At 47.7% G+C, this 17,234-nt stretch overlaps 1 protein-coding gene across 4 annotated transcripts in view; it reads left to right on the forward strand.

Annotated features, from left to right (window-relative positions):
• The window catches only part of Arid1b (AT rich interactive domain 1B (SWI-like)), a 353,360-nt gene that overhangs the window by 298,877 nt on the left and 37,249 nt on the right, over nucleotides 1–17,234 (forward strand). For all 4 annotated transcript variants that reach the window (XM_006523223.4, XM_006523221.4, NM_001085355.1 and 1 more), the window contains one exon: nucleotides 12,576–12,721. In XM_006523223.4, the coding sequence (XP_006523286.1) occupies nucleotides 12,576–12,721 (146 nt within the window). The remainder of the gene's footprint in view (nucleotides 1–12,575; nucleotides 12,722–17,234) is intronic.

Consider the following 17,234-nt stretch of genomic DNA (forward strand, 5'->3'; position numbering starts at 1 on the left):
TGAACATGCATGTGTTTACATGTCTGTGAATCTGTGGATGTCTGTGAACATGCATGTTTACATGTCTGTGAATCTGTGGATGTCTGTGAACATGCATGTTTAGGTGTCTGTGAATCTGTGGATGTCTGTGAACATGCGTGTGTTTACATGTCTGTGAATCTGTGGATGTCTGTGAATCTGTGGATGTCTGTGAACATGCATGTGTTTACATGTCTGTGAATCTGTGGATGTCTGTGAACATGCATGTGTTTACATGTCTGTGAATCTGTGGATGTCTGTGAACATGCATGTTTACATGTCTGTGAATCTGTGGATGTCTGTGAACATGTGTGTGTTTACATGTCTGTGAATCTGTGGATGTCTGTGAACATGCATGTTTAGGTGTCTGTGAATCTGTGGATGTCTGTGAACATGTGTGTGTGTAGAGTTCCTCTGAAGCGGATGCTCCAGGAATGCAGAGCCCCCAGTCCCATTCTCTGTTCTGAACACTGGCATGTTTCCTTGGAGGAATTACATGGAGATCCGTCACTCCCTCCTTGTTCTGTCTTAGCCCTTTACATTCACTTCAGATCTCCTGACCCTGAGTGTCCAGCCCACAGCCAGCCCCGCCTGGCCACAGGGAATGTTTGAATAGACAGTCTGCTGGAGTCTGGCACAGCTGCTCCCATGTGAATGGCTGAAATGAACTGCCCATTGTTGCAATTCATAACAGCAAGTTACTTCCCTTCTGTTAAGTAGGAAGTATGTGATTGCATCTGACAAGGCCTCTGATGGCACGGAGTGGGTAATGACCTGAGCCAGCAAGGCTGGGCCCCACCTGATGAAAGTCTTGCCATGCTTCCTGAGTCCGTTTATAATAGAAATTCACGGGTTAATACATAGCCATACATTTGTTCTCTGTGTTTAATCAGCAGACCAATCCACACCTTAACCTCACATTCTCCTCCGTTCAGGTGCGGCTGCTTATGTTGATTTCATTCACCTCCAGTTAAAACTATACTGAATTGATAGGTTGAGAATAAATATGAGCATCTTACTTTTCTCTCTTTGACCCTTTCCTCCACCTCTGTTGAGTTTTGCAGAGCTCCACCCCAGGTAGCCATATGGTCCAATGCAGTGTCCTTTATCCCTGTCTGGGACCTTCTCAACTGTGTGTGGAGTAGTGCATGGTCAGGGACTCAGACCTGTGCTTCCGAACAAATCCACAGAACCTGTTCTTGTGTTTACTTTAGGACACCATATGTTAGGTCACTGCTTACCCCAGCCAGGCTGAGGCTGGCACACACCCCATGTTTTCTTCCCAGTACCTCAACTGTTGCAACTGCCAGGCTCCTGTGGTAATGAGCCTGACCAGGACTGGGCAGTAGCAGCATGCCCAGGGCTTGCTGTTGGGAGACCTGGGCATTTACGTTGAAGCTGTCATTGGAAGAGCTCTCAGCAGACCCACGTCACAGGGTCATCTTCCTATCTGTTGTATATCCATCCCATGGCAGTGGGATGGAAGCCTGCATACCTCCATCCAGGTCCTGACTGTGTCTGTCCTTCACCTGACTGCTCCTTCATGCCTGAGAAGAAAAGTAGAAACTGTTAACTGCACAGAAGCAAGGAAGTCCTCTCTGCTCTAAGCCCATCTGGTGTTGATGTTCTGTAGAGGAACCTGTACTGGGCTGCCACCCTGAAAGCCCCTGCCCAGGAGCCTGGACACGGTAGCAGTTGGGCTTGCTGCCTGGGCTGCCCAGGGCAGAGGAGAGACCTCACTGTTCTCTGAGCCTGCCTTGGAGCCAATGAGGCCTGGAATGTTTGACTAGGGGAATCCAACAAAATAATCAAGAGTTTTCTGCCTACACAGTGGTGTTTTAGTCTTGGTGTCAGTGCAGTATTACAGACAGCAAAAGTGCTGCTGTACCCTGCTGTGAAACTGTATGGTTAATAAACTGCATGTGTTACTAGGTGGGTTACTAAACAATAATATTAACAATATTGTTTGTATATATGTTCATTGGATCCTCCCACGCCAAATTCCCCGTTCTTGGTAGTAAGGGACAGTGGACCATTCCCCAGCCCTGTGAACAGTAAACCCAGCTCTGCCCTCGGCCCTGGCTGGCCTGACGCCGAGCTTTCTCACAGTCTTCTTTCCCATCACGTTGCAGACAGCAAGAGCAGAGGGTCATTTTGTCCTGGAAAGTCGTTAATTCTGTAAACATGGTCCTCCATGCGAAGCAACAAAGAATCCTCAGAGCGTGATCCTCCAAGTAAAAGAACTATGAAGTGAGACAGACAGACGCATTCCTGGGAACCTGGCTTTTCCTCTCTTGCACTTTAACATGGTTCCTTCAGGGTCAGTTCATGAGTCTAGAGGAGCAGAAAAACATGTGCCATCAGCTGCTGAGCCACAGGCTCTGTCCTTTCCCAACTCAGGAGTGCTGTTTAGACCCACAAAGCTGGTTTGCTGCGCCTTGCCAAGCCACATTAAGCAGCTGTGTAAAATGAATTTAAATGACATGCATCAGAGTAAAATCTCTTCCACTGGGGCAGAAAATCAATGTTAGCTAACCAGCCTGAGAAGATCGACTGTGCTCCAGCCAGCAACTTCCGGGAGCACTGCCTAGAAGGCTGCACCTCCTCCTTAATTAGAATTGAGAGGAGGAGCAAAGCTGGGGCAACTGTGACTGTCTGCACCTGGCAAAGCCCCCGCGCATGCGCGCGGTGCCCTGCCTGTCCACCTGCTGCCTGGGAAGTTACCGTTCATGTTTACAGTATATCCTTTCTGAAAAAGAAAGAAACCCAAGTATAGTTCCTATTTCAGGCGCCCTCTGTCCCACTTTGCAGCAGACTGGCCTCCTGTGCCTGCTGGCAGAGTGCAGGCTGGGCTGTGGGAACCCAGGGTTTACACGGCTCTGTTCCTGTGGCCGAGAGCCCTGCCCAGTGCACCATAGCTGTCCGTGCTGGAGCTCAGAGCGTCTTACTCTCTCTGCTTGTTTGGTCATCCACCCCCATGGATGGATGTCAGGTGAAACCAGTTTAGGGCATGCATTTCTTTTGAGGGGAGGGAGTGAACACTTAGCCTTTGGGGCGCCAGCGTTTGTTTTAATGTTCGCTTCATCACTCCCAAAGAGCCTGGAACCTGAAAAAGAATTACAAAAGGACAAATTATTGATGAAGGTTGGAAGTGTGTGTCTAATTCAGCTAAGTAGCTAACAAAGAGGAAGGATTGTGTATGGCTGTTATGATGTGGACATTCACAAGTTGATTGTAAAATACAGAAGAAAATAGCAGTTTAGCTGTTTGAAAAGGGGTTTCATTGATATCATTTTAGGGTGATTTGTAAGTGTATAATCCACTTGCAACACGAAATAAGCTACAAATATATAGGTTGTTTCTGTTGTTGATCTTTTGGATGAAGGAGAAGATCAGTAATAGAAAGTGGTATGGATCCGTTATGTTAAGCACATGATGGTACCCAAGCATTCAAAGCTAATGACGTACAAGGAGTGGTTGTACTCAGAAAGGGCCTCACTGTGCATTGTTTTAAAGTGTCGATAGTTCGTGTGAAGGTATTCTCAAGAGTGCATCATCCGAGTAGAGTCTGCCAGAAGCTTGGGAAGACCTTGGCCCCTGCTTCCTGAAGAGGCTTTGCTGTGAATCCTCGACACCTCCATAGCTTATAGGATGTTTGCAGTGACCAAGTCTATTATCTGTAACCTTGACAGCACGTGCAGTCATGTGAGAGAGCTTTCCTCAGCCCTACAATGTGCCCTGCCTCATTCCTTCATTCTAGGAAGAACTTGTGGTTCTAAACAGTTAGCCTCTTTGCCAAATACAGTAGTTGGTACATGGAGCTGGGTCCTTAAGAATTGCCTAGATGTGTCTTTCTTAGAAGGTCTTCCAAGCAAGAGCCATGACTTTACAAAAGACTGACAAATTCCTGGGTCTCGTGAAGCCAGGATGGTTGGAAGGAACTCCATCCCTCAATGACAGTCCCCAACCCCCAGCACAGTATAAACGTTGCCAGCTTCTTAAGATGATGTCCCAGGTCTGCTGTTGTCTGAGAGATCGTCAGTCTGTTCTCATTGTGTTGGCTCCCAAAAGAGCAGAGCTTCAATTACAGGCTCAGAATCTGGAGCAAGAAGGTTTTTGGACACTGTTTAGTCTCTGCCCTTTATTTTATGCTGGAAGGTGCTGATATTACTGGGGTCACTAGAGGTCATTGAAGTAGTGGCAAGGCATAGCAGATGCAAGGGCTGTCTGTCTTGTTCCGTGCAGTGCTGTCCCTAAACTTGGTGAAGGGGTGAACTCTTGCTTTGCATACGCGTTATCCTATAAAAGCTATTCTGCTACTAGAAAATGAACCTGGCTATGTGTCTGAGCAAGGCCATTCTCTCTGCAGAGGGCTGAGCTCCAGCGGCTTGTGCTAAAGAGGATCTGGGCTGTGCACTGGCCCGGGGCCTGGAGCCTGGGCAGCTTGGGACCTTGTTGCAGGGCAGGAGTAGGCCCTTACTGGCACAGATGGGTTGGATTCCAGTCTGTTTCACCCTGTGGTTGCCCATGCTGGGGCCGCTTCTGCCATCATTAAAACGGAGGGAGAAGCAGCTGTGGGGTGCAGGCCACATGCTGGACTTTGTCTGCTGTCCCTGGAGGAGTCACCATGGTCTCAACAAGCATCAGGGGGAGGAGACTCTCAGACTTAGTTTTTAAAAATAAATGAATGCTAGAATCAGTCAGTTAGAAGCCTCACTCTGCTTGACTAGAAGGCAGTCCCACTAAGAAGCCGGAACGCGAGCAGATAGACCTACAAGCAGGGAGCTGTGACCATGAGCTGACACCTCTTTCATCCTTCTCACCTCTCAGAGGAATGGATGACCTTTGAAATCACATGGTGGTCACTACTCTATGGCCAACAACACAAGCATTTGAAGTTTGGAAGGAACTGAGCTTCGCAAGACTAGGCGACCAGCAGCCTTCCTCTGTGGAGGACGATCTGGACCTGATCCAGACAGAGAGATGTTAGTCTGGCTTTTCGGCAGAGACCCTTGGGCCTGTACTGGTGTGTACCACACATCCGCTCTCCGAGCAGCTCTTGTTAAGACACACCATTCCTGTATAATTCATAGCCTGTACCGCTCTTTGCCGGCAAGGTACTTTCTCAGTGTTTTGCTCTGAGGCTAGCCTGATGCCGTTCTGCTGATGGACGTGAAGCTGCTGATGTGGAAACACATTAATGGAAAGAGTGCATTAAAATGTCAGAGACCAGCTCCCCCCTCCCGCCACCCTACCCCCCCAAAATCCACAGCCCAAGCCCCTGGTTATAGTAAGGTCCCCGTGCTGGAGACAGTGAGTGATTTGAATTAACTAAAATTTAGCCCTTTGGATTTTGGAAAACTAGGTTTCAAAGGGCTGAAATAGAGTCTTTATTTCAGAAATGAGATAGATAGGAGCTTTTGTGTTGTCATCTAAATAATGTGCTTTCCTTCTTTGTCCATTTTTTTCTACTCCAACCTTAGAATTTGAATGAATATTATGTCATTTTAAGATTATGATTTCAATTAACTCTTTCAGAGTTACAAAGTAATTATGGAAGCTATAAAATATAAATCTTCAGATAAAAATATAGTAAAACATAAATTCTAAAAAGACTGAGTTTTCCTTAAAAGATGAGGCCCAGTGAATCAAATCAAAGGCATATCAAACCTTTAATGGACTTCAAGTCCATAATCTAATGGGTGATTGTCACCCCAGGCAGGCGGAGGTGGGGGTGAGGATATGGTTTAACACATGTCCTAAGTGGTTCAGCTGAGTGGGGGTACCCAGGACCCCCTGATCCCCCAAAGCACTCATGACGAGCAAGGGTGGGAAAGGGGAGAGAGCTGGGCAGGACTGCCTTCTTCATGCTGGGCATCAAGCCAGAGGCCACTGAAGCAGCTGCCCTGGGCAGGATTGGGAGGAGCAAGGTTTGATGAAAACCTGGCTGTTACTCAGGCCAGAGCTCCTTTCCACAGATGCACCCCTCACTCTGCCTCTTGGTGTCTCAGATATGGAGGTCCTCCTTGTACTCTCAGTGGACAAAGGACCTGCCCCTTTTGCTGGCCTCTCCCAGCCCTAGACAACCCTACTCCAACTATCCTTCCACGGAGGGCTTGGCCCTTGCTTGCTGGTGCTAAACAAGCTGGACCATCCATCTAGAGGCAGCATCTCCTCAGAGTTGGCACTGCAGCCAAAGCCTGCACTGTCAGCCTGCCAGGCTCCGGGGCAACACTGGGGGCCCTGAGCTGTTCTCACTGGAGACTGGAGGGAAGTCCCAGCAGTGTGCAGAGGGTGTGCTGGGGCTTGGTGTCCTGCAGTTTGGAAGGACCACAGGGAAGAGCATTACATACATACTCTCGACTGCTCATGCATTACGTACATAGCTTACTATATTAAGGCCCTTAGGGTGTGGCACGCTGTGAACCTCCCTTCCTCTGGTTCTTCATACCAGACCTGAACTTCAGTCACCCACCAACCAAGCAGGCCGGCAGCTGTAAAGCTGGAAAGCCCACACTGGATCACCTTTGGTGAGGCACCTGCAAGCAAGGGCCTGATTGAGTCTTGGGTTCTGTTCTCACTGGGCAGCGTCTTGCTTTTACTAAGTTAAATGACTTTCTGGCCTAGCCTTCTTAAGAAACTTTGAAGTCTATTCTAAAACTCAGAGATGGCAAACTGGGGGTGGTGGCTCATCCCACATAACACTTGGGAAGCTGAGGCTAGAGGATTGCCACAAGTTCAGGTGCAGCCTGGACTGGACCTGGACTTCAGAGGGAAACCCTGTCTTAAAAATACAAAATCAGAAATGACTATATCAGTGTTCTCTAGAGAGGTGCAATGCTTGTCTGTGGGTTTGTGAAATCCTGCCAAGACAGAATATATAGGAACGGGAACTCAAGACCCAAAGTAATTTTGTAACTTGAGTGACAGGTCTACTAAGGTACTAGAGGTCTCAGTAAATGCCTGCAAGATATATATATTCTTAATTATCTCACTGCTAAACGCTCACTTTGATTACTCCTCGGTGCCTGTTAATTAGCCCCTCGGTGTCTGCCAAGATCACGCATCCTCTGTGTCGGAGGCATCCACAGACCTGCAGAAGCCCTTAGCCTCCCTCCTCTGTTAAGTTGCTTCCCGATTCTGCCCTTCATACCTGTCCCTGGAAGCAGGCACTCAGGCAGCATAGGAACACAGCGTGAATCTTCCTGATAGCATAGGGACATACAATGTGGATATTCCTAACACTGCAGAGGAGCAGTCCTCCTTGCGTGTCAATTGAGAATTTTCTTAATGCTATTAGAGCCTCAAGATATCATGGTAGGTTAGCATTGTGAAATACAATGCCGTTAAGAAGGTGTTTTTCCTTATAGCTAGGCATGTTCTCCAACAAGCTCATAACTTAATATCCCATTTTTCCTAATCCAAAGTTCTGCCATGTGGCTGGTTACCTCTGCTCAGGTGCCATGCATCTCCTCCTTCATGCCCAGGGCAGATCTTCCAGCCCTTGGCTCTATCCAGATTCCTTTCTCCCTATCACATGGCCCGCCTTCTAGTCTACCCTTTCTATAGGAAATAGGTTTTATAATTGACAAGTGATGGATCTGTACGATAGACAAGATATTCTCTCTACAGAAAGGGGCATTTTAGGTGGGCACATTGGTGACCTCGTCTTAAAGTAGAGGCCTGTGTGATTGTGTCTTTTTTGAGCAGGTAGACTTTCACTCAGTACAAAACCCATAGGGTCCTGGAGTCACCAGCAGCAGGGAAAGTATGGCTGCGAGAGCCACTGCTGCCCTCTGTGGCTCCATCTGGGCCAAGCTTGCAAGGCAGTGAACACACCGAGAAACCCCAGGAAAGCACAGCAATGGGAGTCTCTGGAGTAAGTGTGTTCAAAATACCTTAGCTCCGTTCTGTACGTTACTAATAAATGGTGCATAAAACAGAAGAGGAGGCTCAACAAATCACTCACCTTTGATGGTGAAGAGATTATCCTTAGTCATCAGTAAAATCCAAACTGTCAGACACTGTGTTTACATTGTCTTTATACTCTGACGTCAAAGCTTTTGAGCTTCATTTCTTTTCATTGGTCTGGGAGCCAGGAAGGATAAGTGAACACAAGTAAAATGAAGAGCTAGATCTGCAAGCCACACGGCAGTGCTGCTGTGTGAAGTAGTTACAGAGCGGAAGATGCTCCTGACAGACATTTGTGATGGTGTGAGCTTCGTGACACCTTAGTGCTGTGCAGAGTCTGAAACGAAGAGCCTCACCAAGCGTCTGAGAGGAAGGGCTCTGTGGACATTTGTCATCCAGGAGAAAGGGCTTCCCAGACCATAGACACTCACTCAAGGCCAAGAAAAGTTGCACCTGGAGAGTTAGGCCTCTGTACTGCAGAGAACATTCTGGAGTGTGTGCTGGCAAAGGTCGCCACTGTTCCTCTGTTGAAAAAATACTGTTCTCCCATCCTTCAAAGAAAAAGATGAAATTCCTTGTTCACAAGTCTTATTCACTCTGTATCCTCTGAGCTACCCAACCTTCTGTCTTCCTCTTATTTCATCTTGTCTTGCCTAGAGCTAGACAGTGGCCTGCTAAGGCCAACAGAGACACAAAGCAGACCCGAGTGCCCATGGTTTAAGAACTGTGGATCCCTGTAAATAAAAAATAATAATAATAATAAAAAAAACAGGGCCCCAGGCTGTTTAAACAGAATGCAACTGCTCCACACCCTTTGTGGGAGAAGGCACTCTAAGTTACACAGAAATCCCTTCTGCTCAGTCAGACATCACGTAAGCTTGCCTTTACTCTGCCAGCAGCAGGATGGTGTCTTTAAGACAGCAAGTTCAGCATCCTCCCTGCTGCTGAAAAGTGCCCTGGATCTCGATCTCTCTCTCCCCGTGTGTGTGTGCGTGTGTGTGTGTGTGTGTGTGTGTGTGTGTGTGTGTGTGTGTGTGTGTGTTGATGAGGACAGAGCCACCAAGAGCCAGCTGTGACTAGACTGCTTACACCAGATACTTCAGCCAGGCTTCTGCGGGTCTTTGGTCCTCCGTGGTTAATTTTTATTTGGGAGTGCTATTCCTTGTTACTGCAAGGTCAGATAGTGTATGGACCTCTCTTGTCTGTGATAAGCAAGCTTGTAGTGTCATGCTGGCTGTTGATTTCTTGTTGGTTGTTTTGACCACTGCTGTGTCCCTGAGGCCTATTGTCACTAGTTCTGTGTACAGCCCCAGCCCTGGGCAGGTAACCATGAGTGTAATGTCTGCTGAGCAGAAGGGGTTTCTGCGTAATTTTTCTTAATCTAGAGTGTCTTCTCACACAAAGGGCGTGCAACAGTTGTGTTTTGTTTAAATTGACTCTGCTCCTATGTTTTTACAGGGATCCACAGTTCTTAAGCCAAGAAAATGTCTTGAGAAGGGGCTGAGAGATGGTTCAATGGTTAGGACTGCTACCCCCAGAATGTCCCACAACCTTATATAACTCCCAGTCCCAGGGCATCTGATGCCCTCTTTGGACCTCCTCAGGCCCCGGGTACACATGTGGAGCATATACAGACATGCAAGCAAAACACTCATTCATACATACAAAGTAAAAATAAATTTTAAAAAAATGTGAACGTCTTAAATGGAAAGTCCCAGAAAAGATCTGATGGTGCAGGCTCACCTTCACAGGTTGTCTTACTAAAGGGTGGCTGTGTTCAGAAAGGCCCTGTGGGGACCAGGAGCTGCAGAGCAGTGCCTTCTAGCCTTATTGTAAATTGGGCTCCATCATAAATGGAAATGACAGGTTGCTTCTTCTCCTAGTCCCAGTCCAAGGCCTGTTTAACTAAAGCTCTGGTGATTCTCTGGGGCAGCACACTGAAGAACCAAACCCCAGGCCCAAACGAGCTCAGGTAGCTGTGTCAGCAAACCGAGGCAGAGGAGCTCACCGGCTGTGTACTGTGTCCCAACAACCTCCCACAGTGTGGCATGTAACTGCCACAGCCATCTGCCGAATCTGCAGAACCAGGGCAGCTTCCTCATTGTCTACATCTGTCACAAGAGTCCTTTCCTTCCTAGACACAAGGGATCCAGAAAGCTGTTGGAGCCATGTCTAACACCAACCATCTCTCCCATGGTGGTGCCTTCAGAACCCAGAGAAGAACTTTTTGTCTTGTTACTTTCTCAATCTGTTACTGTCACTGTTAATATCAGCGGCTGTCACCAGGTCCGTAGTGTTGGGAGCCCTTAGAAAGGAAGTGCCCAGGACTGAGCTACCGAGCAGCCAGGAATCCTGCCACTTCCTGTTGTTGTGTGGCCTTGGGCAAGTCACTTAGCCTCTGATCCACGTCTGCTTAATTTGCATATGAGCATAATTGTTCTCAGGACATCAGATGTCTCAGTCAGTCCTGGCTGTGACTGACACACGTGCCAGTCACGGGACACACCACATTCAGATAGAAACACTGCCACTCTCAGGACACAGGTGGTTTGCTCCCAGAGCCCCAGAGGCCATGGGCAGTATGGCTAGTGTCAGAGTCAGGACCCGAGCTCTGTAACCACACTGGAAACTCCAGCTGAGGATGGTAACTTACAACTCACATCCAGCAGCCTGACTTTTACGTTTTTGAGGGGGTTTCTGTCATTTTTTTTTTGTCATCTCTTTTTTTTTTTTTTTTTTTTGAGTAATGAGCACCTTTGTCTTCTGGTAATTGTGGGCACTGCTAATGCAGAGGAAATCAAAGATTAGGGTCAGGTGACAGTGCACATTGTTACCTGCCTAGTGAGTTTCATATTCTCATTTTCCTTCCTGCCGTCACATGAGCAGGTGTGTTAAGAAGCCATTATTTTCATACACACTATACTGTGTTCCTAAGAACACAGTGTCCTAATAAACACAGTGTTCCTAAGAACAGCATTGAGACCCAAGCAATATGGGATTCTTTATAGGGTTCTCACAAGCACCCAACAACCTACTAAGTAATGGTAGCTCCACCCAAGTCAACTCCAGTAGGCACTCTGATGCTGGTCAGCAACCTGTGGACATTGGCAGTGGCTCCCAGAGCCATGTATGCGCGTGCTGTCCTGTTGGGAACATCTTCCCAAGTACTGGGTGAGGATGGGCTCAGACGTTCCCTGAGTGGTTTGTACTATTTATAAAAAGAAAAAACAAATGCTTAAACCTTTGACACTTAGATTAAAAAAAATAGTTCTTAAATTTATTATATAAGCCAGAAAGTTGAATCCACTAGAAATTGATGCCCAAAGAATAATCTTAATGATTTTGAGCAATAATTTATTTGACTCATTTAAGTCTTGTGATACTGTTGACTGCTCTGTGTGAAGAGCCACCAGGGTAGCTTAGGCAGTCTGGAGCAGGTAGAGGACGACTGAGCCTGACACTCCTCTCAGCACCACTGGGGCAGGCTTTTCCGAGGTACAGCGTTTCCCGAGGCAAGCTTAGCTTGTCCTGGGAGGGTCCCATGAAGGCTCTGCACACGCTAGACACCCTCCTGTTGCTGTGAGCTCTCCGTGGGCAGACCAGAGTTCCGTGTGCTTAGCACAGCCCCTTCCCCATCTCACTGCCAGCAGCCAAGACTGGAAGAAAACTGCCTCTTGCTGAACATGACAGGAAACTGAGTCCCTAAGAGGTGGCGTCTCGGGAAGTGAAGACCCTTTAGATCCTCCTTGCCTATGACTCCACTCCCGGAAGTCTGTCGTCTTCCCCACCATTCCTTAAACCACTGGTTTTTATAGGACCCAATTTAAACACTTAAATAACAGGGCTGAGGTGGAAACAAGACTTTCTCTCGAATCTGTGTTATCAGGAAATACGGGGCAGAGGTTTATCTTAATAGCATTCAACACTGCTCTGTGGCTCTTTTCATTTCTGACTTCTGGTTTTGATGCGGGGATATTAGCAGGGTGAGTAGTCTAATCTTGTTAGCAATTAGAGCTGGAGGGCTCAGTGGTTAAGAACACATTTGCTCTTGCAGAGGACCCGAGTTCAGCTGCCAACACCCATCTCAGGTAGCTCACAGACTCCACAGAGGTCCCACGTCTCAAGTCCCCATGGGCACATGAATATTCATATTTTCTCTCTCTCTTTCTCTCTCTCTCTCTCTCTCTCTCTCTCTCTCTCTCTCTCTCTCTCTCTCTCTCTCTCTCTCTGACACACACAAACGCACACACAAATAATATAAATCTTGGTGCAGCATGAGGCTCTAGCTCAGCCTTAGAATATTGGGCTAGGAAGTGTACAGGTCAGGGGTGGAATGGCCCAGATTTGTTCCCTGGTGCCAAAAGGGATAAAGGGGGGGGAGCATTTTTTAAAAATTAGAAATTGATTTGGCTTACTTTTGTTATTCCTGCTTTTATTTCCAGTCCCTTACTCCGGCTTGTGTTTATCTTGACATGATTAAGATTTAACTTGTGCACCTTGTGAGTGGCATATTGAATATTTACCCACCAGCAGAGTTAAGCCTTCCTGAAGGATACCAGCCCTGCCCCTGCATCCTGCAATGTGTGCCAGGGCACCGTGTTGTCGCCGTGGTATTCAGTGTGTGTGCCTGTGCTCTCTCCCTGCAGGCAAGGCAGTTTTCCTGGCATGAACCAGAGTGGCCTGGTGGCCTCCAGCTCTCCCTACAGCCAGTCCATGAACAACAACTCCAGCCTGATGAGCACCCAGGCCCAGCCCTACAGCATGACGCCCACAATGGTGAACAGCTCCACAGGTAACCAGAGCCTCTGCTTTTGAGGGCCATCCTGCCTTCCTCAGCCTCCCCTCCGGTACATGGTGAATGTGCCCCAGTGGCTAGAAAAGGCAGAGTTCCCAGTCCACGTGGGTAAGGCCACTGTTGTGCTTGTCTGAGACTTGAGGTGAGAGCCCACCTGATGTAAATAGCTTGTCACTGCTTGGCGCTGCAGCTGCAGCCACGCTTCAAATGTCTCTGGATGCAAACTACACATTCTGCATTCTCATTGTCATTAAGAGAGTTATTAAGAGAGTTGAAGGGTCCCCAAACAGGAAGTGTCCCTTGGCAGTGGCAGCACAGAGATCGAGGATCTGTGCTGAATAGGAAGGGCTTGCAGGGCCGAGCAAAGAGAAAACTCCCTCTCCCGTCCAGGACGGCCACTTTCCAGCTGTGTGGCAGCTGGCAGCTCCTGAGTTCTGTCTACATCTCGTCTCTAAGGAGAGCTGTCCTAGCTATGAATAATCCTCTGTCCCCTTCATAATTTTCATTCTTGCCTTCTTACAGTCAGGCCTGCTTAGTACACTGCAGATTACCATCCAGTGGAGAGCACTGTCTAAGGCCTAGAGCCACTTCTCCAACCCAGAGCTTCCCAGAGATGAGTTCCCTCAGAAGTGGGAACCTGGGATTCCGCTAAGCGGTAGCACCCCCGTAGTAGGTTTCGTCCATTATTTCACACAGACTTGGTGTAAGCAGGGCAAGTCCTCTTAAGCTTTGGGACATGTCAGGGACACATCGTGAGCCCTAGCTCCCTACAGACATCATTCTCCATTCACACAGCTTTGGCCCATGCTCTCTGTGTCTATAGCCTGGAGAGGCCCACCCTGCTCCCAGAGCTCTCTGTCCACAGCCCAGAGGGGCCAGGCCTGAGCCTCAGAGCCAAACAGTGGCCTTCCTGATCAGTGCTCTGTTACAGCGTGGGTCTGCAGTACCTCAGTACCGCTTCCTAGCATTGAGCAGGCGCAGCTCCTCAGGGAGCTGAAGTATGCAGATGCAGCAGGCTGCCCACTTGTAGCCACCGCCTCCCTGAAGTGCTGCCCAGGCATTAGAGGGTCTGGGTCGGGATGGCCTATGTTCTGTCTAGCTTCCTGAGATAAAATTACTTCTGAAACTGGAATAAATTTTTATCTACTGTTATCGATACTCATTTTTCCTTTTTTCTTTAAACCCCAGAGCCCCCAAAATACTAATAACAAACAGATGGCACACAGCCCTGACTAAGTAGATGTATGGATTCTTAAGCAAGAATCAGTTTTATGGGAACTCACAGAAAGGGCTTCATTTTATTATTCAGATAATTCAGCATTCATTGCTTCATGCAGAGGAAATCTGTTCAGTGAAAGGCCATTTATCCTTACAGCTTTCTGTATAACATAGTAATATATTTTTCATGGTATTGTACATTTCAAAATATTGAGTTTTTAATAATTTAAACATTTATCAAATTTTGTTCTCCACATTTATGTGATTTTATTTCCACATTATTAAGTTGGATGCTACCCGACAGAAAGTAATCACTCAGCATACCTGAGGAGGATTGACCATCTAGTGTTTCTTGTGTCTGTTGACAGGTCTGTGTGAGTCTGTTGTGAGTGTTATTCTCAGAGGAACAAGAATAGCAGGATTGCAACAGTGCTGTTCCCCCGGAGCTCTGTGCTACCCTACACAGTGAGAGTGGCTCCTGGTGCCATCCTCCTCCATGGCTTGAGACCATGGAGCAGCAAGTCCCACAGGGAGCAGCAAGGCATTCACTCCTCCATCAGGGTACCCTACAGAGGAAGGCAGCAGCAGAGATGCAGGCACACAAGCAGCAGCGATTTCTGAGATTCCATTAGCAACCTCTATACATCCCTAGCATCCCAGCATTCCTTTCACTGGGCCAAACAGTAGTGTTGTACAAGGTGAACAGCACCCACCAGAAGAAATCCTCCTGTGTAGTAATGACATTGTCACTGGCCTCAGCGAGCGAGTAACTACTTAAACAGGATGGGTGTGTGTGTGTGTGTGTGTGTGTGTGTGTGTGTGTGTGTGTGTGTGTGTGTGTGTGTGTAAGGGTGGCAGCTGTTTCTTCCTGAAAGCACCAGTGGATGTGGGGTGGGAAGCAGCGGGGACTTGCCCTCTGATGGAGCAGTTGGCTTCCATGGGTTTTGATGGTCTCTTCACGTGTGGGATTGAAGTTTGTTTTTAGCAAGTTGGATTTAAAAACTAGAATCAATACAGCGAGTGCACCGTTAACAAGTACAAGTCGTAGGTAGACCAGTCAGCCCAGCCATCCGCCAGGCCTGACCTGAGATAGGACCATTTCTGTGTGTTCCGTCTATAGCAGTCCTTCTGGGTGCTTATCTGCACACGGGGCATCTCTTTCGAGCGCACGTATGCATTCCAAAGGCAACAAAGCCTACCACCTGGAGCTCTAGTTCCCCTCTCTAGAAGTCACTCTGTAGAGAGCAGTCTTTCTCTGGACTTCCCTGTGGGATAGCGGAATGCCCCACTGGCAGACTTAGCCAGATTCTAATCCCAAAAGTGAACTGCGCCATCGCTTTCCTATCTGGACACTGAGCGCCAGCTCTGACATCCCTTTACGAACAAAGGAAGTCAGTTGTATTACCTTAGAACACCCGAAACCTGCCTGCTTCAGGGTCTGGAGTGCCTGTTACAGCTGCAGCTCCTGTCTGAATGCTGCATTAGTAACAACTCCTCAGGTGACTTTCACAGGCGTGCCTTGCTTGCTCTCATCCTGGCTGGAGGAGGGACTTCCCCCACCCCCCCCACCCCCCCCCCCCGTCCCGGAGTAGGCCAGGCTCCAGGGCCAGCTCAGAGTCTGCTCAGAGACTGCCACCTGTGCACATGACAGAGTTGTGTCCTCATGTTCACGGGCACTCCCACAGAAGGCTGTGGTGAGAGGAAGGGTCTTCTTGTCAGAGTGTGAGGAAGAATGTTTCCCTGAAGATCTTCATGCAGCTGCTGTATGTGCTGTGTTCACTACTCAGTATGTGTGGTTACATATCTGCCACATACCAAATCTGCATGTAGGTGATGCTTGCCATGCTGGATCAAGAGGATCACAGTGAGTTGAGGCTAGCCTGGACAACATAGTTTGCTCTAAGATAGCCTAGGCTGCAGAGAGAGCCAGCTTGTTTCAAAAAATAGTAATGACCAATTCATGAACAATGTAGGCCTTTCTTGTGTTTCAAAAGACAAAATATCTCTACAATATGGGATGTTACCAAGAAGGGAACAGAACATTGTGTTTCCCTGCCTTCTGGGAATGGTTGCAACTTTGTAACGAACAGAGAGAGACACTGAGAGGAAGCTTCACTCAAGTCCTGTGTCCCCTGTGTCCTCGGGAATACCTCTAGTCTAGCTACCTTAGGACCTTGACCCCTGGTGCTTTAAGAAGTCATTTTAGCTCTTAAATTCCAATGGTGGAACAAGAGGCTGTGCTTAGTGTGTTTACATATTATCTCGCTCATTACAGCCCTTGCTGTCCCTGGTCATGCCTGTCCGAACTTCACACCCTGGATCTCTGGGAATTGTAGAAATAGCAGTTCCTTGATATAAAGCACCCTGACCATGATGTGGTCTCTCTCCTGAAGAAGGAGAAAGAAAACATCGTGTCCCTGAGAGGCCGCTGCCCTGGAGGCTCTGTACAGTGGTTCTTTTGAAATTTTGGTTAAGTCAAAGCTAAGCGTTTCAAGAAAAAGAAAAGCCACCGTAGGAAAGACAGTGCGTTGTGCTTCATGTCAGGCCATTCCCATCTCCCACGATAGGGCCGTGCACGTGAAGCTACATAGCTAGGATGCCCAGGTTAACGTACATAATAGAGAATGAAGAAACTTGGGAACTTTCAAATGTCACATATGCTTATGTTCATCTGAGTCTAATATGGAGTCAGTGTTAATTACTGCTGATTATTGTAATACAATTGGCTTAGCTCTTTCTGCTTAAAATTACTTTTGTGTACATTAATGTGTGAAATGCATAAAACATATTACTGTTCCTACTGCCAAAATAATATCCAGACATAGCTTACAAATACTGGCAGACCAGTCCACTGTCACCTCTGGAGGAGCAGGATTTGATAGAAGCCACGTGCTATGACTGTCCCTCTCTCCAAACTGTGCAGCCTGTCATTGCTCTGAGCAACTGCAGAAGAGCAAGAATGCACAGCCGTTCATGCCCAGGCCCTTCTTGCCCTGTGCTGCTTTCTTTCTTCCTCTTCTCCCATCTGGGCTAATTCCTTCCTCGTTGGGGCCTGCAGGGGAGCCGCATGTCAGCCACTGCTCAGAGCAAGGCTGTCTCCACTGTAACATCGCTCAGCTGCCTTTTTTTTTTTTTTTTTTGAGGTTTCACACATTCACAGAAATAACACATTTTTAGCTGATCCCAATAGATTTTTCTCTGCAGCTGCATCACTTGAAAAAGCTTTTTGTTCCAGTTCTTAAAGTCTAAGTATTGAAAGTAATTTGGAAAAAAAAAAAAGAAAAACATCTCA

Source organism: Mus musculus, chromosome 17 (assembly GCF_000001635.26).
Source record: "Mus musculus strain C57BL/6J chromosome 17, GRCm38.p6 C57BL/6J".
In the NCBI taxonomy this organism is placed as follows: Eukaryota; Metazoa; Chordata; class Mammalia; order Rodentia; family Muridae; genus Mus; species Mus musculus.